This window comes from Zeus faber (genome assembly GCF_960531495.2).
Source record: "Zeus faber genome assembly, chromosome: 8".
In the NCBI taxonomy this organism is placed as follows: domain Eukaryota; kingdom Metazoa; phylum Chordata; class Actinopteri; order Zeiformes; family Zeidae; genus Zeus; species Zeus faber.
The window spans coordinates 4,476,166-4,500,875 of NC_137195.1; the positions used below are offsets into that span (position 1 = coordinate 4,476,166).

The window sequence follows — 24,710 nt, forward strand, 5'->3', positions numbered from 1 at the left end:
CAAACAAGAACAGGTTTTTTGCTTCGTGTAAATGTCGGAAAATATATAAAATAAAATGAATAAATCTACAATAAAAACACACTGTTTTTATTGGGTTTGTTTGGAGAAACCTACAGCTGATGGGATGGAGCAGATGACCATATAAAGAAATCGGTGACCAGCTGACGTCAGCTCGTGCAGAGAGAGGAAAAAACCTTTGGAAACTAAGTGTTCGGAGAGGTCGGAATCCTGAGCGTTTTGTGCACAGCGATTCTTTTGTCATTAGTTAACCTCATTATTTGACACTTTGACCACGTCTGTTATCAACATCCCACATTGAAACATTATATATATGACAGAAAATAAGGAAAATAATAATAGGTCCCCTTATAAGTTGCCATGTCAATTTAAACGACAATGTGATAAAATAAGATTCATTGAGCAGGTACCATGTGCATCACCTGTTCGATGTTGGTTCCTGCTTGAGCAGAGCTGTGCTCTCATTTATGAACAAGATAATGATAACTGTAGTATACAAGCAGCTACTACAGATCAGACGACATTTGACATTTTCTGTAAATTAGATGTAGTATATGATGTCTTTTTTTTTGTTTTTTTTTTACAATGAGGAGGCGTGCTGCCCCCTATGAAGAGCAGCTACGATCTTGTAGAGATATTGCATATTGAAACTTTAATTTTCTTTGTGCGTTATATGATATACCCCCTGAAATAAATTCCATTTAGCTTATCATAGTAAATATGCAACGGATAAAGGATTCTAAATTCAAATTGGTCCTAAATTGAGCTTAACGCACATTCACTTAGATAATAAACCCTTACCTGCAGATACACTGATTAAGTATTAACATGAATCATAAAGTAATGCTCTGAGAACTAGTTTTCATTGCTTCCTTCGCGGTACAGTTGGCAGCTTGTGCCTGCTGATTTTCTTTGACCTTCTTTGTTTCGTGTGTCTAAAATAAAACGACGGGATTACCGTGTTTTTAATCTCGTCGGCTTGTATGCTCATCGGGAAACGATAAACCTTAATTCATCACTAACTGGCCCCGATGTCCAAGGTGTGTAACATCGTGGCGGGTCAGCGCTGCATCAAGAAGCTGACGGATAATCAGACCTCCACCATGATCAAAGCCACGGCTCGCTCCGCGCCCGACCGCCAGGAGGAGATCAGCAGGCTGGTGAGTGCGGGGGTGGAGACACCGAGCGGAGGGAGGCTGCACCACACATGCACGCTATGATGGGATGAGATATGTTGGATATTTTCGGGATAATGTGCAGCCTGGACTCTTGTATTAAGGACTCACGTATTAGTTTATTTACACAGGGATTACACATCTACTCACTAAATAACACAGACACAGAATATTGATTTGAAATGATTTTATAACTAGTTTATAACTAGCCTCGTTTTAGAACGTCCGCTAAGAGAATTTGTGTACTACAACATCACTATTCACTATTCACAAATGAAAAAAAAAAATCACCCTACATGTGACTGATTTACTGTTATTAATATTTAATTGGACATTGACATCAGTCGTGAAATGAGTCACAATGAATGGGACGTCGATTTCGACTCTTCTGTTGTAGTTCCTCAGTCACGTCACAAGGTGGCGCCACTGGCTAGTGTTCGCCGGAGTCTGCGGAGGGAGCGAGAGGAGGGAGGTGAAACCAGCGGGAGCAGCGCAGCATAACTACCCATGAAGGTGTTTAATCCCCTCTCCTCCCCGCAGATGAAGAACGCCAACTTCAACCTGGACCCGTACATCCAGGAGTTTGGGATCAAGGTGAAGGATGACATGGCGGAGGTGACGGGGAGGGTGCTGCCCGCCCCCATCCTGCAGTACGGAGGACGGGTGAGACACCCACGGAGCCCAGCCTCAGAGCCCTGTGTGCCCCGCCAGGAGACCCTGACGCTTTGAGCCTTTTAAAGACACGTCGTTATGAAGCAGTAGCGTCTCCAGCTCCACAGCTTATTCTCACCAGGAACCAGGATTAGGATTGATATTGTGCTTTTACAATAGTCTGAGCCTCGAAATGGAGATCATCATAACAGCTTAAAATCCCTCTGTAGTCTTTTTTTTTTTTTTTTCTCTGACGGGGTAATGATCTAAAAACGCTGCTGTCCACGACACCTACAGCTGCAAATACATTTTGTTTTGGCATTACCTGACGTTTCGCGTTTGGGAAATGCTTGAATCGTCTGGGCTGCGAGGGAGGGCGATGGGGTCGAGCGAAATCGTTGCTGTTGCAAAGTTGCGTCTCCTTTCCGAGGCTCAGAAAGTTCAGCCCTCGTCAGCCAGCTGTACGGACGCAGTGCTTACGCTTGATAGATGTGGGCCAATGAGACCTGATCCTACTCCCAATTTCCCCCGCTGGTTTCGTCCGCAGAACCGCGCCATCGCCACGCCCAACCAGGGCGTGTGGGACATGAGAGGGAAGCAGTTCTACAACGGCATCGAGATCAAGGTGTGGGCCATCGCCTGCTTCGCCCCCCAGAAACAGTGCCGAGAGGAGGTGCTCAAGTAAGTGCTCGTCTGGAGGCCTCTTCTTTCGAAGCCCGAATTATATTATATTAAATATTTCATTACTTATCCGTAACCGAGGGGGTTTTGGATGAACGTGTTCCCAACCACCACCGTCTCCACCACCAAGCACGGTACTAGTTCACCGGTTTGCTGTTGTACCACAAAGACATTTAAATGCAGTGTTTCCAACACAATTAGGTTCAATTGGTGGTGGTAGCTGACGGGGGTGGGGGGCGGGTGACTGAGAGGGTGTCCACGTTACGCAAGTTGTTTTTTTTGTTTCAGCCAATAAGGAAATTGAGTGAAATAAAATAAGAAAAAAATAAAGACACATTTTATTTGCTTTATTTAGAGGAACAGCTCCCTCCCCAACGTCTCCATTACACATGGAGAGGGACACACAGAGGACCCGAAACCTACTTGCGTTTTTGATCAACGATATGTCAGTTTCGAGGGCTCTGGTGCGTGTTCAGAATGCCAGATGAATAGATCTGGGGAATATTTTGTTTTATTCTTATTTTTGTGTAAAAAAACAAAACAAAACAATTATATCAGGACTAAAGATCCTGGACTGTTCATAAAACATCCCGTGCGTGATCACGTTTTGATTCAGATTGCGCACGGGGAGGAGGATCGGTCCGTTGGCAATGTGTGAGAGCGAGAGCGGGACAAGGAGGGGCTGAGTTGATCAATGTGCGCAGCTCTGCAATAAATTACGATTTAACCTGTTTTAAATACTGAAAAAAAAAATATATATAGGAAATCAATATTGATATTGTGGCGGGTCCCCACAAATTAATCAACGTATGGGAAAACACTGCTTTGTTCATGAGCTTTATTCATTAAATTAACATTATTTTGTTCAAGCAGGGCACCTCATTGAGACTAAGAATCATGTTTCTATGAATTATGAATTAATCTGTCAGTGCTAAAATAAAATTACCGTGTCCCAATGAATGTAGTTCAATGCCAGCGGCAATCAAGTTCCCAGCCGCCCTCTGGTGCTTAAAGTATGTACACGAATAATAAGTAGTTGCTCCAGCTCATTTTTTTTCATCTCCTCTGTGCTTATTGACACGTTTTTAAATATTTAGTAATAAATTAACAAAAACAAATTAGCTAGACGATACCAAAATTTGGAATAGACAATTAACCATGAAAATTAAGTAAACTAGAAACCTAATAAAAAATAAAAATAAAAAAAAAGAATATATATATATATATATATATATATATATATATATATTTATTCATTTATTTATTTAAAACAAACAAAAAAACAAACATAAAAAAAAAAATATATATATATATATTTGTATTTATTTAATTCATATTAGGTTTCTTGTTTAGTTAATTTTCATGGTTTATTGTATATTCCAAATGTTTCTATCGTCTAGTAATCCTCAGCTATATATGTTCAACAATTTCATTGAGGACAGATAAAGTGTTATGCTCTGCCGTCTTATCTTACTCCTCACGCTCAACCCGCCCTCCCCCGCTGCGGTTTCTCCTCAGGAACTTCACGGACCAGCTGCGTAAGATCTCTAAGGATGCTGGGATGCCCATCCAGGGCCAGCCCTGCTTCTGTAAATACGCCCAGGGAGCCGACAGCGTGGAGCCCATGTTCAGACACCTGAAGAACACCTACTCGGGGCTGCAGCTCATCATCGTCATCCTGCCGGGGAAGACGCCTGTTTACGGTACCCTCTTTAACTTTCTCGCAGGCTTTCTTCTCCTTGTTTCGTCTCTCTTTGTCTGCCTGCTTCTTTTATCATATTTTTTTGGTCTTTCTCGTTCTCTATCTGTCTTTCTTTTCCTGTTTTATTATTTTCTCTTCTTTCTTTCTTTCATTCATTTATTCATTCTTTCTTTCAGACTTTATTCTCTTTTTTCATCTTCATCTTTTTCATGCTCTCTGTATGTCCTTCTCTTTACTTCTTTATTTTTGACCTTCTCCTCCTTTTTTCTTATTCTCATTGGTCTCAGTCGGCCTTTCTTCCCTCTCCCTTTTTTTATTATTGTCTTTCTTCTCCTTTTTCCTTATTCTTTCTTTTGATTTTTTTTCCTCCTGTCTTCTCCTCCCTCCCCGCAGCGGAGGTGAAGCGTGTGGGCGACACCCTCCTGGGCATGGCCACCCAGTGTGTCCAGGTGAAGAACGTGGTGAAGACGTCCCCCCAGACGCTGTCCAACCTCTGCCTGAAGATCAACGTCAAGCTGGGCGGCATCAACAACATCCTGGTGCCGCACCAACGGTAAGACGTCCGGCCCCCCGCGGCCCCCCGCTGCCCCCCGCGGCCCTCCAGGACCTCCCTCTCCATGTGGGAGGGAAGGGCCTTTGATTCCAAAACCTGGACTTCCAACCTCCAGGGAAAAGGCAAGGGAAGATTATTTATAAAGCACATTTCATACGCAAAGTAAATTCAAAGTGCAGAACATAAGGTATAAAATACATTTTTTAAAAGCAACGAACAAGAAAAACGTAAAAAAAAAAAAGAGCTGAAAACAGGTAAAAAGAAATAAGGGAAAAGTAACACACCCTAAATACCTTTGACCTCCCATAATACTGTTTATTTAAATCAGAAAACAATGACAAACATAATGAGCAATGAAAATAAAAACAATAAATAAAATCAAACGGAAAACATGATGATGGTCCTTGAAAATCTCCTGGAAATGAGTATTAATCAGTATTTCGTTTTCGAAGGCAGCTTTCCATATTCCCCCTTTTCTGCAGACGTTTTAATACTTTTGGACACGGTGACTAACCACTCGCTCGCTTCCTGGCAGCGAGTGACCGCTCAGTCTCTGGACAAATGGAAGTGATTTCAAATGTAAAATCTCATTTCCTCTCAGGTCGGCCGTCTTCCAGCAGCCGGTGATCTTCCTGGGAGCCGATGTGACCCATCCCCCTGCTGGAGACGGAAAGAAGCCCTCCATTACTGCTGTAAGTACCTTGCATACTCCTGCTACTGCTCTAAGTACCTTCCATACTCACTAGTACTGCTATAAGTACCTTCCATGTACCTTCCACTCTTACTATTACTGATCTAAGTACCTTCCATACTTCCATTACTTCTTTAAGTACCTCCCATGTACCTTACATACTGGCATTACTGCTCAAAGTACTTTCCATGTACCTTCCATACTTCTGTAAGTACGTTCCATGTACCTTCCATACTTCTGTAAGTACGTTCCATGTACTTTCCATACTCCTATTACTGCGCTAAGTAGCTTCCATACTTCCATTACTTCTTAAAGTACCTTCCATGTACCTTCCATACTCCTATTACTGCTCTAAGTACCTTCCATACTCCTGCTACTGCTCTAAGTACCTTCCATACTCACTAGTACTGCTATAAGTACCTTCCATGTACCTTCCACTTTTACTATTACTGATCTAAGTACCTTCCATACTTCCATGTAGCTTACATACTCCTCTTACTTCTGTAAGTACCTTCCATGTACCTTCCATACTCCTATTAATGCTGTATATATATTGCATACTTGTATGTATATTGCATACTTGTATGTGTATTGCATTGATTGAATACCATTATTCACTCAATCTCTTGATTCAGTACAGATGTATATTTTTTGGGAGTCACTTTGATTCTTCACGTGCTGCGATGCACAGACCAGTTCAACCAAGTTCCACCTTCAGTAAATACAAACTTCATTGTGTTTGTATCATCGGATCTTTCTGCACCTCGCCGGAAAACATTTTGAAACGACTGCACGACGTCACGTAGTTTTGACGTAGTTTGACCTACGTCCGTCGTGTGGTTTGACCAAAAACGTGAGCATTGTACATCAGTAATGGAGGCTTTTTAAAAAAGGATCCTCGCTGCCGCCTGGTGTGTGTGGACCAGACCTTCCCATGTGGTCGCTCTGAAGGAGCCGGAACATGTGCAGCCAAGGAGGCCTCCTCACAGGGTGGTGTCACTATGCCTGAGGCCCAACCAAATGAAAGGTGGAGCAGGAGGCGGAGGATGGAGGGAAGACAGGCACAGGAAGGAAATGATGTCACCGTGGAGCCTCACCCTCCCATCACCTCACCCCTCCCATCACCTCACCCTCCCATCACCTCACCCCTCCCATCACCTCACCCCTCCCATCACCTCACCCTCCCATCACCTCACCCCTCCCATCACCTCACCCTCCCATCACCTCACCCTCCCATCACCTCACCCCTCCCATGACCTCATCCTCCCATGACCTCATCCTCCCATGACCTCATCCTCCCATGACCTCACCCTCCCATCACCTCACCCTCCCATCACCTCACCCCCCCATCACCTCACCCTCCCATCACCTCACCCTCCCATCACCTCACCCTCCCATGACCTCACCCTCCCATCGCCTCACCCTCCCATCACCTCACCCCTCCCATCACCTCACCCCTCCCATCACCTCACCCCTCCCATCGCCTCACCCCTCCCATCGCCTCACCCCTCCCATCGCCTCACCTTCCCATCACCTCACCCCTCCCATCACCTCGCCCTTCCCATCACCTCACCCCTCCCATCACCTCACCCCTCCCATCACCTCGCCCTTCCCATCACCTCACCCCTCCCATCACCTCGCCCTTCCCATCACCTCACCTCTCCCATCACCTCACCCCTCCCATCACCTCGCCCTTACCATCACCTCGCCCTTCCCATCACCTCACCCCTCCCATCACCTCACCCCTCCCATCACCTCGCCCTTCCCATCACCTCACCCCTCCCATCACCTCGCCCTTACCATCACCTCGCCCCTCCCATCACCTCGCCCTTCCCATCACCTCGCCCCTCCCATCACCTCGCCCCTCCCATCACATCAGCCTGGCATCACCTCCACTGGGTGGTGGTTGGCCGCTTGGTTGCCAAGTGACCGTGACGAAGGACTGAGTCAGTGAGAGCAACTGTCTTTTTTTTTTTTTTTTTTTTCAGCTTTCAATTTGAATTATGTTTTCTAGCTGTTGTTTTTCAAATATATCTGATGGAAGATGTTCTTTATTCTAGAAATTCACATTTAACCAGGAATTTGGGGATGCATTCCAATTGACTTCCAAAAGACTCTCCCTTCCCTCCTTCCCACCTCTCGCCTTCCTCCTTCCTTCCTTCCTTCTCCTTCCTGCTCTCTATTCCTTCACTTCCTTCCTTCCCCCCTCGTTCCCTCCCTCCTTCCTTCCCTATCTCGCCCCTCATTCTCTCCCTTCCCTCCCTCTCTTCCTCCCTCCCTCCTTTACTCCTTCCTTCCATCTCTCCCTCCTAATCTCTCTCCCTCTCCCTCCCTGCCTCCCTCCCTCCCTCCCTCCCTGCAGGTGGTAGGCAGTATGGACGCCCACCCCAGCAGGTACTGTGCTACGGTGCGGGTCCAGCGTCCCCGTCAGGAGATCATAGAGGACCTGTCCTACATGGTGCGGGAGCTGCTGATCCAGTTCTACAAGTCGACCCGCTTCAAGCCCACCAGGATCATCTTCTACAGGGACGGGGTTCCTGAGGGCCAGCTGCCGCAGGTACCCAGGAACACACGCTGGAACCACATATTTAAATAAATGGTCAAAACTTTTTTGAAGGGGAATATTTTCATCCTTTATTCATCTCACGATTTTCCCTCCAATGCAACGACAGAATATTGTAATTTTTAATACACAATAACATAGATGGATATGTCATTCATCCCTGAGGGAGATGTCAGTGTTACAGCAGCTAATAATAATAATAATAATAAAGTAATGAGAATACAAATACAAAAATTGGCGGAATATAATAAACCAAAGAAATTACAATAAACCTCTATCAACAAACCACGCCCTCTCGAAAATGGGAAGTTGTGTAAACATATGTAAGTAAATAAATGTAATCTGTACATATACTTTATCTAGCGTTTAGAAAACAAAATGGTTATAACAATAAAAATGTACTTCTCAGACGACGCGCTTCGGCACAAATGACAAAATATTTCTGGAAGGTGTTTTGCAAATAGTGAGCCACGTGGTTTATCTTCCGTGTTTTGTAACGTGCATGGGCGGGTGTGGCCTCACGCTCCTCTTCCTCCGTCAGATCCTCCACTACGAGCTGCTGGCCATCCGAGACGCCTGCATCAAGCTGGAGAAGGACTATCAGCCCGGCATCACCTACATCGTGGTCCAGAAACGCCACCACACACGCCTCTTCTGTGCCGACAAGTCTGAGAGAGTCAGGCTTTCTTTTTAAATTAGTTTTAAACCTCTTTTTAAACTGTTGTCGTATTTGGGTCGCTGTTGTGAAACCACCATAACACGTCCCGAATGAATGAACTGATACACATATTCACAGAGAATGTGAAATAATTCATTAAAATATTAAAGTACAGGCCTACTATATGGCACCAGTGTGTCATTTTTAACTATGACATTTTAGTGTTTTTTTTCTGTGCCCTTCTTAAATTTTTTTTTACCGTAACACGTCTGGCAAAAAGACACTGTTAAGGTAATGTGCACTACCATTACAATGTAGTATCTCGCATTTTTTGAAAGAAATCATTGTATGCTTTAATATTTAAATGAATTATTTCACATTCTCTGTGAATGTGTGTATCAATTCATTCCAGACATGTTTTATGGTGGTATCATGAGAATGACCACTTCCAGTTTTTGTTTTTCAAATTGACTTGTGTTTAAAAATAAATGTGTATATACTGTGTGTATATATATATTCTGTTTTCTTGGACTCAGAGATGTGTGTTTTTAACCTTTAATAAAATAACTGAAAAGGTTATATTGATGCGTCTGCAGATCGGGAAGAGTGGGAACATTCCAGCAGGGACCACGGTAGACACCAGCATCACTCACCCCTTCGAGTTCGACTTCTACCTGTGCAGCCATGCAGGCATCCAGGTAGGAACACCACATCATCTGGTTAGGAACACCACATCATCTGGTTAGGAACACCACATCATCTGGGTAGGAACACCACATCATCTGGTTAGGAACACCACATCATCAGGTTAGGAATACCACATAATCTGGTTAGGAACACCACATCATCTGGGTAGGAACACCACATCATCTGGGTAGGAACACCACATCATCTGGGTAGGAACACTGATTCATCCGGGTAGGAACACTACATCATCCGGGTAGGAACACTACATCATCCGGGTCGGAACACTACATCATCCGGGTAGGAACACTGATTCATCTGGGTAGGAACACTACAACATCCAGGTAGGAACACTACATCATCCGGGTAGGAACACCACATCATCCGGGTAGGAACACCACATCATCTGGGTAGGAACACCACATCATCTGGGTAGGAACACTGATTCATCTGGGTAGGAACACTACATCATCCGGGTAGGAACACTACATCATCCTGGTAGGAACACTACATCATCCAGGTAGAAACAGTACATCATCCAGGTAGGAACAGTACATCATCCGGGTAGGAACACTACAACATCCAGGGAGGAACAGTACATCATCCGGGTAGGAACAGTACATCATCCGGGTAGGAACAGTACATCATCCGGGTAGGAACAGTACATCATCCAGGTAGGAACAGTACATCATCCGGGTAGGAACAGTACATCATCCGGGTAGGAACAGTACAGCCTTAACATCAAGATAATACTGTTCATAGCAATGGAAAACACCTAAATACACATTATCACATTGTGTAAATGTCACATTCTTCAGACAGAAATATGTCTGTGTAATACCAACACCCATTCCTGTAATCCAAGGATTTCCAAATATACCTGTTATACCCCAATACCCCAGTATGGGACACCCTGCTGTGATCTGATCTGTTTTCTCTCGGCATTCAGACAGAATGTTCTGGAGCCTCTCCGATCCGCGTCGTGTTGTCTGACTGTTTTCACTCCCGACTTCCTGTTTTGCTGTTGCTAGGGAACCAGCCGGCCCTCTCACTACTACGTCCTGTGGGACGACAATCGCTTCACGGCCGACGAGCTGCAGATCCTCACCTACCAGCTGTGCCACACCTACGTCCGCTGCACGCGCTCCGTCTCCATCCCGGCGCCGGCCTACTACGCCCGGCTAGTGGCCTTTCGCGCACGCTACCACCTGGTGGACAAGGAGCACGACAGGTTGGTAGTTTGGGAAGATCAAAATGTTGATTATTTAAAAAAAAATTGTTATAAAAATAAATAAAAAGATTACTTTTAAGCGGGGAAAATTATGTCCATTTTTCTTTGAATATCTGGAAAACCTTTGTTTTGATTATTGTATGAACTTTATTACAGTTTAACTTAATTTTATCTTATTACATTTTACATATCATTCCGATTAGATCATACTCAGATGACCTGTAAATGTTTATTCTGGTTATATTATATTCTGATTATTACCTGCGACATTTTATTCAGATTAGATTTTATTCATCTTTCGATAGATAATATGACATAATTATTAAGATGACAATTGTTGTGATTACAGCGGCGAGGGCAGCCATGTTTCAGGTCAGAGTAACGGCCGGGACCCCCAGGCGCTGGCCAAGGCGGTCCAGATCCACCACGACACGCTGAGGACCATGTACTTCGCCTGAACTCCACCACCCCACCCCCACCCCTCTGTCACCCACTCCATCGCCCCCTCCCCCATCACCGCACCCTGTCCCTGCATCAGACTAAAGCCAAGTCAGCCCTCAACCTGTAAAGAACGGACAAGACTCGAAGGCCTCATGCAAACGGTTATGAATATTGTTATTGTCCTTTATTTTGTTATTTTCTACGTTATCGAGACTATTTTTTATGTTTTGGATTTTTTTTTTTTTTTTTTTTTTTTAAGTGGGTATTATTATTATAATTATTATTGTTATTGTTGTTGTAATTGTATTGAATGCTACCTTCACACTCCTGTGTATGCAATACGGATTGGAGGATAATGGGTGGTTTAAAACAAAAGAAGGAAAATGAGATAAATCTCAATCTATAAACTTTTTTTAATTTTACTTTTTTATTTTTTAATTTTATTTTATTTTTTTCCAATTGCCACCACACCGCTGCCTCTTAACCCCAATCCGAGTGCCAACGACAGTGTTCAGCGCTCCCTGCTACAGGGGAGCATCGGACACACCCATCATTTTTACTGTCATGAACCATGTTATTGATTTGTTTTGTTTGAAAATGTTATTGTTCTGTAAATGCCTTGAGGAGTTTGGGAGGATGGTACATTAGCACTTAGTCATAGCACGTAGAGGCCACCAGCCCTGCACACAGGAGAGCAGGCGTAGCGTAGATCCAGGGGTTCTAGATCCAAGGGTTCCAGGGGGTCCGAGATCCAGGGAGTCCTAGATCGTAGTGTAGCTCCAGGAGTCCAAGATCCCATCGTCTGATCCAGGAGTCCCAGATCCTAGTGTAGATCCAGGGGTTCTAGATCTAGGGGTCCTAGCCCTAGGGAGTCCTAGATCCTAGTGTAGCTCCAGGAGTCCCAGATCCTGGCCTAGCTTCAGGAGTCCCAGATCCAGGGGTCCTAGATCCTAGTGTAGCTCCACGAGTCCTAGATCCTAGCGTCGATCCAGGAGTCCCAGATCCAGGGGTCCTAGATCCTAGTGTAGCTCCACGAGTCCTAGATCCTAGAGTAGACCCAGGAGTCCTAGCTCAGAGTGTAGATCCGAGATTCCTAGATGATCTAGGTGTCCTGGATCCTAGCGTAGGTCCAGGAGTCCCAAAACCTAAGTTAGATCCCGCAACTCCTAGATCCAGTAGTCCCGGATCCCAGTCCTAGATCCAGGAGCCGAGCGCCCCGCCGTGCTCGGCGCCGGCTGGTCAGCCCCCGTAGAGCATTAGCCTTTTTTTTTTTTTTTTTTTTTTTTTTTGTTTTTGTTTTTTTTGGAGGTGACCTTCAGCCTCCTTCTTTCCGATAGAGGGACCATTTGCGTAGCGTGTGTCCGTTGTACTTGGACCCCGTGCACCTACACCAGCATGACCAACCAGCCAAGAGGGATGGGAGCAAGGGGCACCCGACAGGAGGACCACCCCATCTTTTTTTTTTTTTTTTTACCTATTCCGGTTGCTCTTTCCGAGGAATTTACGAGGCACTTTTAAAAAAAATAATAATAATAATAATTACTTATCTGTTTTATTTAACGGCACTCGAATCACCTCAAAGCCCTGTGAACTCGCTCCGTGAAACCCCCCCCACCCCCACCCCCACCCCCCAACGCCCCACTGCCTCCGTGGCTTCCTGAAGGAGCCTGCACATGCCTCACAGCGTCCTACACTTCTTCACTCTTTTACCCCCCGCACCTCTCGAAATGCACTTGTCCCCTCGACTCCCTCCAGCCTGGAACACTACAGTCCACCCCCCAACCCACCCCGCCCACTCCTTCCTCCGTCGGCCCTCCCACGTCTGAACGTCGCCCGACTGCATCGCATCCCACCGACCCACCCACCCACCCCCCAGCCTGTGCGAGACAATCCCCATTGGTGCGCTGTGTGCACGTGCAACACAGAAAGGGGTTTGCTGCACGGGTCCCGGGCGGGCGGGCGTGGGGGGGGGGGGTCGCCATCCAGCCCAGTACCGCGTCCCCTCCACGCCCTGCCTCCACGCCGAGTCACTTTCTGGCTTTTGGAAACATTCGAAAAACAAAAACAAGGAAGGAAAAAAAAAAAAAATTGCATGTTACTTTGTATTTTTTATTTTGTACTAACTGGATATTCTGAGCCACCTTATCTGGGTTTCCTTAGCACTAGGAGTCTCGCGCTCACACCTGCCTGTCGGCCCTTTTGCCTCGATTGTGTAACGGTGAAAGACGGCTCGTTTTTATCTTTGTGTTTATTTAAAAAAAAAAAATCCGTTTTCCCCCCGTATTACTCTTCTCGTGACCAGTGTCGGAGTGTTTTCCACTAGAGGGCACCGTGGGGACGTTCTCAGATTTCAACCTCAGCTGCCCTTAAAAGCGCCTCAACTCTTATCTGACGTTAGAAGCCCTCCCCCTCGAGCCAAAAAGGGATCAGATGACGGAGAGATGGGACACGTTTTTGGTTTTTAGAGTCATGTCCATGGACTGAATACGTAATCAAAAAAAAATGCCTTTGTACGCCCCTTTTACCGATCCCACATTCTGTCCGAGGTGATTTGTACATATAAAATATATATTAACCCGCTATGTATTTAGGCTCGCCGGTTGTGGGGCCTTGTCCAGCGGGGGGCCGGCGGGCCGTGGGGCCCCCGGCGCCACTCAATCCAGATGCAGTTTGTCACACTCACCGAAGCCACACAAAGCACCTTGTAACCAGGGGGAGACCGCAGCGGGAGTCGACCCATAACACGTAGGGCGTGGACACGGGCAGGGAGGGCGCGTCCTCTCCTCGCCCGCCGCCTCACTAAAGCAATACCAAGCCACTGAGAGACAACAGTCCTGATCATAGCACTTCCCAAAAGATTTCATGGAAGGACACGAAGCAACTTATTTGGCCTCTGTGTATGTAATAGTATGGGGGACTCTGTTGGGAGGGTTATTTTTTAAAGAAAATAAAATTGTTTTTTATTACTCCTGGTTGATTTATTATTAGTTGGCATTATTATTATTGTTGTTTTTATTGTTCTAGTGAATAATGAGATTAACCTTTGTGTACTTGTATCAAGAAAAAGTAAAACAACAAACTGATTTTTGATTTTCAGGATTAATTTAGTATTGATACGGTATTATTGGTGTGTGTGTGTGTGTGTGTGTGTGTGTGTGTGTGTGTGTGTGTGTGTGTTTTGGGGGGAACCCAGGTGGGGTTTAGGGGGGTTTGTGCAGGTTTTGGGGGGGTTCTGTGCATGTTTTGGGAGTTCCATGTAGGTTTTGGAGAGGTTGTGTGTGGGTTTTGGTGGGGTTTGTGCAGGTTTTGGGGGGACTCCATGCAGGTTTTGGAAGTTCCACACAGGTCTTTTAGAGTTCCATGCAGGTTTTTGGGAGGGGGGGGGGGGGGGGGGGGGCGGGGCTTCTGACGTCACGTGCCACAGAGCCCGCCTTTTCCGGTGTCCGTCGGAGAGGAAACTACACAATTTCTATGCTGCATTCGCGTAAACTGGGAGAGATGGGATCTACGACTTTACAACTTGGAAACACAATTCACGTCAAGTCGTAAAAAACACTTTGTTTTTTGCTTCGTTCCCAGATGTGTCACGCGGACGTCGCCACCACTGGAACACAACAAAAAGTCAAATAGACCGAACGAAAAAAAAAACCCAAAAACCCTATTCCATTTATATCAATTCACGTATGTATATAACATTAAGGCTGCAAAACAAGTAAAGAAGAACTAATGTAACCTGGACTATTCGATAGATACTGTGGCTAGATAATAGCTGTACTTATTATTGAATTCCAGCCAGGACACCAGCTCAAAGTTCACCAAAACAAGCTACAATTTCAGAATGAAAGTCAGAACAAGTTGGCCACAATAATAATAATAATAATAATAATAATCATCATAATAATAATAATAAACATAAGCGCAGTTCTACATGTTAGATGCTTTTGGTGGTTAACGGTGTAGCGCTGTACCGTGTCATTAAAAAAAAAAAAAGTGTGACGCGGCAGAAAACGCGGCTGGGAAACCCTGCGCTAGCGGTGCGAGTCGTTCAAAGGGGAATTTTCCCATTGGACTCGAACGCCGCACGCTGCTGTGACAGCCAGGCTGGGAGTCCTCCGCGCGGACCGCGGCTACAAAGTACGACCCCCCGCCTTCCGCCGCCTCCAGACCGGGTCGGAGAGGAGCCACAGCCCGGGGGAGGCACCGGGTCGCGGGCACAGCCGTTCCGGAGCGAGAAATCGACCGTCCAAACTCGGCCGAGCGGGTAAACTGCGCCAGCGGATCACCTCCAGACCCGGACCCCGAGCCCTGGTTCCTGCTTCGGGGGAGACGGGAGCCGGTGTCCCCGGTGCTAAACTTCACCGACCGCCTGGAACTAATCTCACTTGATTTCAAACAGTCGCCGTGGAACCCTGACGGCTGCCCCCGCCGTCGACTGTTTTTTCTGGACACTTTTTTTCTTCTGCCCACCCCTGGGTTGGCCGGCTGCTACCGCCGTGACAGCAGCTCCTCGCCGGATCCCGTGGCCGTGCGAAGGGCCTACCGACCCGGGGAGACGGAGGAGCCTCTCCCCCGCGAACCCCCGGCGGCACTGAGCTCGGAGAAGGCCCCGGCGACATCCATACACGGAGGAGGAGAGGAGAGGAGAGGGAGGGAGGGAGGGAGGGAGGGGGTGGAAGACCCCAAAAAGGGGCCTTTCACCGCGGGGAGGGAGGAGACACCGGGTCGGACGGAGGACCAGGTCCCCAGGTTTCTATCCACTGGGATCCGGGGAGCGAACCGGGCAGGACCTCATGAATGGAAATCGGAAGTACAGGTAAAGGTGTGGGAGCCGTGTGTGTAGGCTCATGTGTGTTAGTGTGTGTAGGTCTCGGGTATGTAAGTATGTTGGTGTGTTGGTGTGTGTGTAGGTCACGTGTGTGTGTAGGACTCAGGTGTGTGTAGGTCTCGGGTATGTTGGTGTGTTTAGGTGTGTTGGTGTTTGTGTAGGTCACATGTGTGTGTAGGTTTCAGGTGTGTGTTAGTCTTAGGTGTGTGTTGTGTGTTGGTTGGTCTCAGGTCTGTGTTGGTCTCAGGTGTGTGTTGGTCCCAAGTGTCTGTTGGTTTGTGTGTGTGTGTGTGTGTTGGTCCCAGGTGTGTGTTGGTCCCTGGTGTGTGTTGGGGTGTGTTGGTCTCAGGTGTGTGTTGGTCTCAAGTGTGTTTGATTCAGGTGTGTGTTGGACATGTGTGTGTGTTGGTCTCAGGTGTGTGTCGGACTCAGGTGTGTGTTGGACATGTGTGTTGGTCCCAAGTGTATGTGTTTGTCTCAGTTCTGTGTTAATGCATGTTGGTCTCAAGTGTGTGTGTGTGTGTGTGTGTGTGTGTGTGTGTGTGTGTGTGTGTGTGTGTATCGTTCTCAGGTGTGGATTGGAGATGTGTCTGTGTGTTGGTCTAGGGTGTGTGTCAGACTCGGGTGTGTGTGTTGGTCCCAAGTGTGTAAGTTGGTCTCAGGTGTGTGTGTGTTGTTCTCGGGTGTGTGTTGGACCAGCCTGTGTCTATGAGCCGCCCATAGCATTGACCAGCTTAGCATTTAAGATTAAGATGCATTTAAGATTAATATTGTCAAATAATTTTGAGTCTCTCCCGAATTGGGCCTTTGATCCACTGTGTGGTGAAGGTAATTCATTTTGGACGGCAGATAGACCCTCTAAGAGACCTTTCCTGGGGTTGGCGTGAACCTTTGACCCTAAATTGACCCCATACTGAACCTTCCTAGGGGGCTGCCACACAGCGTCTACTCCTTCCACAGCCTCCACGTCTGTACAATGTGCTTTAAAGCGTAGGATATTGAGTTTTATGCGTGTATCCATAACAACCAATCATTGTGGAGGGTGTTCACCGGCGCAGCGAAAGCCTCAACAATGGCTGACAAGTTAATGGATGTACTTTGTCTAGTATAGAACATGGAACATCTCTATTTGTCGCTGTACAAGAAGGCTACAGCAAAATGAATCCTCTGCATTTGACCCGTCCTACACCTAGGAGGAATGCAGCGCCCGGGGACCAACTCCAGCTCTTTGGTCAGGGGCACCGACGAGAGTATTAACCCCTAACATACTGCACATGTCTTTGATGGTAGGAGGAAACTGGAGCACTCGGAGGAAACCCACGCAAACACGGGGAGGACATGCAAGCTCCATGCAAACACAGAGAGGACCTGGGACTCGAACCCAGCACCTTCTTGCTGTGAGACAACGGTTCTAACCACTGAGAATGTGAATTTAACGGCGCTGTTAAATAACTCCAAACCATCATACCTGTTCCACTATCCAAATAGTGAGAGGGCAGATGAATAATAGGTGCCCAGTTGCTCTGCGACCAGATTTGGGCCATTTCAGTCAACTGATCTCGGGTGATTGGCTGCCCCATTGTCAACCGCTCTCCATGCCTGTACATCACTTATTTTAAAAAGTGCGGTTCATACCTCTGTGTGTTTAGGAACTTCCGCCAAGGAAAATGAGTTATCCTGGCACCCTTGCATCGATTTACTCCACCAAAAAGGGTGAAACAAGTGAGTGTTGAAATATTGATTATAATTATATTGGATCATTATCAATCAATGATCAAATGGTTAGATTTCGGCAGCCATTTTGTTAGTGTTTCAACCAACAGTTGGCAACCTGGCAACCACTTCTAAGAATGGGTCTGGTAATATGCTTTTTGTCTCAGCATCTGTGCTGCTCTGGCATGAAGTTTTGACTCACAGCTCGCACTGAAGTATCACTACATGAACAATGTGACTGGAAGATGATCAGATCCCAGAGCAGACTTGGCGCTCGGCCTCCTGGGCTCGGCTGTTTGCCGTTTGCACTTTCCGTTAAACCGTCTGCGCTGCTTGGCTTTGAACCGTAACGGAAGCTTTCCGCTTGTGTAACCATAAACTGAGAGGCAGGTACTTGTGAACGGCCAGAAACATGTGATACACCACAGCTATTCAGACAAAATCCACCCCCTCCACACCCTCCTTCCTCCAGTGGAGTTCCCTCTCTGTTTGCCCGCCGCCTTCCTGACCTCCGGCCGCCGCTCAGGTGGAACGATTCCCAGGGTTAGAAATGCAACAGGAGGGTTTTTCCATCAGGTGTGTGTGTGTGTGTGTGTGTGTGTGTGTGTGTGTGTGTGTGTGTGTGTGTGTGTGTGTGTGTGTGTGTGTGTGTGTGTGTGTGTGTGTGTGTGTGTGTGTGTGTGTGTGTGTGTATTGATTTAGTCTTTTTCAGAGAGCGGCTGAGTTTCACTTTCCCAGACGGTCCGATAGAATCCCGTTTCCGAAGCCTCCGTCTGAGTCTCCAGCCTCCAAGGCCTTGCCAGTCACTCGTCTGGTGAATGATTGACCCATTCACCAAGGCAGTGTGCACAGAAAGCAGCGTGAGAAAATGCAAATCGAGCGACTAACCAGACCCTCCACTCGTAGCAGTGGCCGTGCGAGCAGCGGGGCACGCGGCTGCGTAAACAGCGGCTCTGCCGAGGATGGAAAAAAAACCCCAAAAACATTAAAACAAAAACAACTGTGAGGCTTTCCCGGCCTTCAGTAAATCCAGTCGACTTTAATGTGACAACTCCGTGGGATGATGATGCCACGCTGCCTGGATACGGACGGACCCAGCAGTATCTATCCAGGACCTGTGATAGCATCATAACCATCATAATCATGGCCCTAACAGGGGATTTGTAAGACTGGGGAGACTTGATTAAACTTTTTTTTGTCGCAAAGATTTTCCGTTTTTTTCTTTTTTTTTTTTTTTGAACAAACAGCAGTTGAAACTCTGGGCAGAGGAACAGCAGAGGCCTCTGTCACTGCGGTGTGTATATACTAGAATCAAGTGGTCATAACTTGTTGGTTTGGCCGGCCGGTCGGACGATGCTGGCATGTCGGAGGGCTCACGTTTTGGAGTCCAGTTCCCTTTCAAGCTGCTGATGGTGAAAGAGAAGGATTACCAACCTTAGTTCAAAATGAGTCAAATATACCCCGTGCTCTAACCCCCTCATCGATTTAAAAAGATTTTCCAGTTCCAGCACACACTGGGGATTGGAGGGGCCCAGGGGTTTTAAATGGATGCCAAAACATAAAACAACTCAAAGCGGCCTGCAGGAGAAACACCTGGGCTGTTGTTTTCATATCCAGCTGGGAAGTGCAGCCGAGTAGGACTTGAGTCCGATTAAATGTAGAGTCAGATTGGGAGTGCTCACTGGGGACTCACTTGATACAGTGCTGATTTCCCTCTGGCGATAATAACTCCAGACCAACGAGTTCTACTCCGCTTTCTCACACCACGCTGACTCTCGCTGCCATTTATGTTTGTGGAGGTGGTGTTCCAAGTCTGGACACCAGGCCTTACCCAGCCGTGTGTGTGTGTGTGTGTGTGTGTGTGTGTGTGTGTGTGTGTGTGTGTGTGTGTGTGTGTGTGTGTGTGTGTGTGTGTGTGTGTGTGTGTGTGTGTGTGTGTGTGTGTGTGTGTGTGTGTGTGTGTGTGTTTAATTGGCTCATTCAAGGCTCCCAGTGACAAAAGAGCCCTCCTCCTCCTGCCAGTCATAAGGACTTCCACTGCACATTGTGTTGGTTTCTATGGAGAGTGCAGTTTGCCGTTGCTGCTCGGGGTCATTGTAGCAGGAAGACTGGCTTCATTTTGTCAAAGAACGCATAAACCGCCTTCTTCGTTGGATCATTTGATTCGGATTTTTTATATTTTTTTTAATCTCTATCCAGGGGCCATTTAGTCGAACCCAGACCCACATCCCTGGGTCGAACTCTCACACGGGGGGGGGGCGAGGTGGAGGGCTGAATACACCAACCAAAAAAACAGCCTTATTCTAAATGTATTGACTCTATTTCTAGTGAGATGTTTCTCCTTTTTCCATTGACTTCCATTCAGTCAGAGTTTTTCTGGAGCAGCAGCTAGTGAGCTGAACTGCAGTTTGAAGCACTGCCACATTGGCTTCAGTAATGGTTGCCGCTTGGCACACACGCTCAACTACACACACACACACACACAGACACACACATTCACAGCTCCCCTGCCTGCAGGAGTCACAGGGTCAGCGCAGGCGTTTGGTAACCATATTTTCTGGTTGCCTCTTAACCGTTTCCACAGTTGGTGCACGTTGGAACCTGGCTGCTTCCATTTAGTTCCACCCCAGGCGTGCGTGCGTGTGCGCGCGTCACCTGGTCTCGTAAAATCTCCATCAAACTTGGTGCTTGTGCAACGCCAGCTTACTCAATGTTGATAAAAATCACTAAAGGAAATGTTAATATCAAGCGGCCGAGTCTCGAAGCCCGACGACTGCTGGCCTGATCTGAGAGCTGTTCCCTGGAAGGCTCTGCTCCTGGGAGTCCTGATAAGTCAAACTGAAACTCTTCAGTTCCTGCTGCCGTGGACCTCAAACCTCAGAACGTAGTAGTGGACATGCAGAGGTTCAGCTCCAGTCTATCAGCTGAGAATCTTAAATTGTCACATGACACACCACACGCATACATGCAGGCCATTGAAATGAGGCCTCTGCATTTCACCCATCCGGGCTCGCCCTTCCTCCGGGGGGGCAGCCAGGAGCAGTGGGCAGCATTCGACGACGCGCCCGGGGACCTGGTACCAAGTGTCCATCGCTGGTCAGATGACGATGTTGTGCATGTTTTTGGTGGGGGTCCTTACTGATCTTAGATGGAGGAAACCCCATGTGAGCACGGGGAGAACATGCAAACTCCACATAGAAAGGCTGTTGGGAGATAACCCACCAGAGCACAGTGCCAACAGCGCCCCAGGCGGGAGTTGAACCCAGGACCTTCTTGCTGTGAGGCAGCAGTGCGATGCAAATGACATGGGAAATGAGGAGGCTGTCTCCATCGACTATGCTTTCAAAGCTCAGTTTGGGACCACCCCCTGATGGTGTCATTTGTTGCAGTCTATGACCTCCAGGCCTGAAGATCTTTGCCTCTTGTTTTATCCACAATGTCCTAAAACCGACAGGATTCACATCTGAGCCCTGTCGGAGTCGGTCTGTTCCTCGGAGGTCCAAGTTAAGGAAAGAGGCTAGCTGATGTCCTGGATGATGCCTTTAATGTGTTGAGTACACCACCCATCTGTAGGTCTTTCTCATCCATCACAGAGAAACGTGAAGTTAGTTTGAGTTTTCATCCCCCAAGGAGGAGCAATGGGCGAGTCTGCCTGTGGGGCAGGGCCAGCACAGACTCGATGCGGGTTCTCGGGGGTAAGGACTGCTGACCGCACTGAAACTCCTAAAGCTCAGCCGGCCTGCCACAACAGATAGTCACCTTCCCGCTGTTGGATCTCACGAGGAGGTGAATCCCGAGGGTAAGGTCCTCGGCTGCTGCTGCTGAAGGGAGTCTCGAGAGGCAGTTATCAAAATGCGCTAAAGTCTAAACTCCCAGCGATGTCGCAGCGACTTGACTTTGTCACTGTGAGCACATCCACTTTTTCGGAACTTTTTAAATGTGTTGAATCGGGGGAATCATTAATGCCTGTGTGACCAGGACCGAACAGATTTTAAGGTCAAACCCCTCTTCTCCATTTTTATTTCACACTCAATCAGGGTGACGCTGCCTCGCTGCATTGTTTTTGTCTCCATACAAACACAAGATATACCATGACAATATGACCCCATGAGCCAGCCCTATATTGTACGGTTGTGGTTATTTACACAAGAAAACAAAAAAAAGGTAATACATATTGAATTGCAATACTCACAAAACCACAATACTAAAGGAATCACAATAAATCTAGAATCTGCTGCTAGATGTTTTTATTTTAATGATTATTTGGAAGGCCGATTCCCATTCCATGTGAATGTGACTGAGGCCATTGTGCCCTGTTCCCACAACCCAGGCCCCTCTGGATTAGACACACAACAGCTGTATTGTGTGTGTGTGTGTGTGTGTGTGTGTGTGTGTGTGCGTGTGCGTGTGCGCGTGCTCCTGCACGACTGTGTAAACGCCCCCCCCCCCCCCCCCCAGAGCTGCACCACGAGGAAGACTTTATCTTTTTATTTATTTATCCACTGATAAATTCAAAATGCCTTCTTAAACAATGGGGTCAGATAAAATGTTATTTTGACCAAAGGAAACGAGTATAAAATGGTTCATCAAATTAACAATTAATAACATACAATTGATATCATGAAACAATAAAAAATTATGCCAGCCAAAAAATTCTGTTTTTTTTAATTACAATTATATTATTTCAGACTTCATGTTGTGGGAAATTTGAGGTCAAACGCCTTTATTTTCATTAATTTAGGCTGAAACGTTGCGTCACACCATGACCATGTACACACTCAGTTCACGTTGGGGAGGAATTAGAATAAAATATTAAAGTTGTCTCTTTACAATTTTTTTCATCTATAATCATACATCTCGCTTTCAGATTTCAAAGACAATCCTCGTTGAAATATTAGATTGAGACACTTTTGAAAATTGTGATTGCGATGAGGTATTATTATTTTTTTCTTCCAAAGTTTTAAAAATGTGTGTTTGATTATTATTTTTGCGTCATCAAGATGATATATGGTGATTAACATCTTGGTGTACATCAGGTTGATATCTGAGAGAGCACGCCGTATTTTCCAGTAAGTTTTCTCATCTTAGCAACCGTTTCGAACAAGAATACTTGTGTTTTTGTTGACTTTATCTTTCAAATGACAAACTTCAACTTGACTAAGACTGAATCATCATTTGGAAAACCAAAACCATGAGGTTTTGTTTTTCCATGGTTTCTCCAACAGTGCGGATCAGTACCTTGTTTGTCTGAGAAAGTCTTCTCTTTATTTTCAACCGTTCCATGATGTCATGAGCGAGCCTTTCCTCCTCCGTCCCAAGTACAGACGTTTATTTTTATTGCGCGTCGTTTAAATCTTCTTCTTGTTGAGCGATCACATGCTTCAAGGCCCATGCGTGCCCTTGGCCTCAGGCTGAAGCGGCAATTTTCATCCACTCTCCTTCGCTCTCGGGCGTAGCACTTTAATTCCCAGAAGTACGTTTTGCTTATCCATGGGCTGCGGATTGACCGCGTGTCCCACTTCGCATTACATCACATCCGATTACGTCATTGAGGAGACGATTTGGTCCGAAGCGACTTCCAATCAGTACATTTGTTATTAGCGGTGGAACCAGCAGCGACGGTGTTGGCGGAGGACCGGCGTGAGCGAGCCGCAGTGTGGAGTCTCAATCTGAAAGGCGCAGTATACAAACTGTAACGATGTTAAGACGATTAACCTGGTTAACACGTTGTTCCCGTCAGCGTCTGTCACCCGCTGATTTGGGGCCAGTCATTCCACGAAACAGGATTATGTAATAACGTGACCGCCCAGACACTTCACTTGCTTTATTCAAATAGTTTTAAATGATCTTAGCTATTGTCTGTGGTGTTGCATGACTAATCCATTATTAGTTGAGTATTCGTTTTGAAATGGGGGAAAAAAAAAAAAGATACCAAAATTCCCCCGCCCCCAATCCCTGTTACATACATTGTGATTTTTGAATATTCAACTAACCGAGGCCTTTCCGAGGTGAAGCCCACTCTCTATTGTGTAATTTCCCTGTTGTTGTCTGCTGTGATCAAAAGATGAGCAATTAGTTAAAAGGCTGATTCTACTCTGGTGTTGACGAACACACACGCACACCGTCTGTGACAGTAAACTGGGCCGTGGGAGTGGGAGTGTCTGCGACTCTGCCACCTGAACTCAGTGGTTTGTGGTTGAGCTTCAGCACTGATCCCAGTCACAGGACTCTGCAATGCTGCTTGTCAAAAAGACAGACGATGTCCTGGGTCCGTCTATTTGATACGTAGAAACAAGTCCGTTGTCTTTACTGGAGAGGGTTAGGGTTGGGGTCAACCCTAACCCTAATCTCAACCCAAATCTAACCCTAGGTTAAACCCCAACCCTACGACATCAACATTTCCAGATGTGAGCTCAGACGCCCAGGGTCTTAGCCAGCGCTAAGACCCTGGGCGGCCTGCCCTACCCTTACTCCTACACCTCCAACCACAGTCCCTCTACCTCCGTCACAACCCCTATACCTCCGCCCTCAGCCCCTGCGCCTCCACGCCAGCCCCTGCCCTGCTGATCTTCCACCCCCAGCCGCAGTCCCTCCACCTGCGCCCCCGGCACCTACACTTCCACCAACTCCTACATCTCCTGCCCCTATAGCACCACCCCAGTCCTGACAACTCCATTCCCAACCCCGCCACCTCCACCCAAGCCCCTACACCTCCACTCCCTAATCCTCTACCCCCTCCACCTACAACCCCTCCACCCCAGCAACCACACGTCCAGTCCCTACACCTCTTATCCTAACAGCTACACTTCCACCCCATCCCCTACACCTCAGCTTCCAGCCCCTCTCCCTCCACCCTAGCTTGTCAGCCACTCCGTATGTTCCTCCCTGCCGCCCTGTTTCCCTCTTGCAGGGACAAACAGTGCTGTTGTGTCTGAATGTGGTTTGGACTACAGTGGTATTTAAACCAGATAGCGGTCCAGGTGTCTGGTACCTCAGGGGACGGTGAGGCTTCCACCATCTGCCAGAGACGTTAGGTCTCACAGCTCTCTGAGGGGGAACCTCAAAACATGCTGAATGTTGACGTTTTCAATGTGCCTGACACGATCACCCTCTTAAATGACCTT

The 24,710-nt window shown here is 46.9% G+C and overlaps 1 protein-coding gene across 2 annotated transcripts in view; it reads left to right on the plus strand.

Moving 5' to 3' along the window:
• ago1 (argonaute RISC component 1) overlaps positions 1-11,065 on the plus strand; it is a gene marked incomplete at its 3' end in the record, with an annotated part of 27,750 nt that extends 16,685 nt beyond the window's left edge. The window contains exons 9-19 of one of the 2 annotated variants that reach the window (XM_080005488.1): positions 1,059-1,178; positions 1,734-1,856; positions 2,392-2,525; positions 4,044-4,228; positions 4,621-4,780; positions 5,382-5,472; positions 7,834-8,028; positions 8,576-8,710; positions 9,289-9,390; positions 10,408-10,607; positions 10,957-11,065. In XM_080005488.1, coding sequence (XP_079861614.1) covers positions 1,059-1,178; positions 1,734-1,856; positions 2,392-2,525; positions 4,044-4,228; positions 4,621-4,780; positions 5,382-5,472; positions 7,834-8,028; positions 8,576-8,710; positions 9,289-9,390; positions 10,408-10,607; positions 10,957-11,065 — 1,554 coding nt within the window. Of the gene's footprint in view, positions 1-1,058; positions 1,191-1,733; positions 1,857-2,289; positions 2,526-4,043; positions 4,229-4,620; positions 4,781-5,381; positions 5,473-7,833; positions 8,029-8,575; positions 8,711-9,288; positions 9,391-10,407; positions 10,608-10,956 lie in introns of both variants that reach the window. The other variant, XM_080005489.1, reaches the window with a different exon arrangement.
• Positions 11,066-24,710: the final 13,645 nt, after the last annotated feature.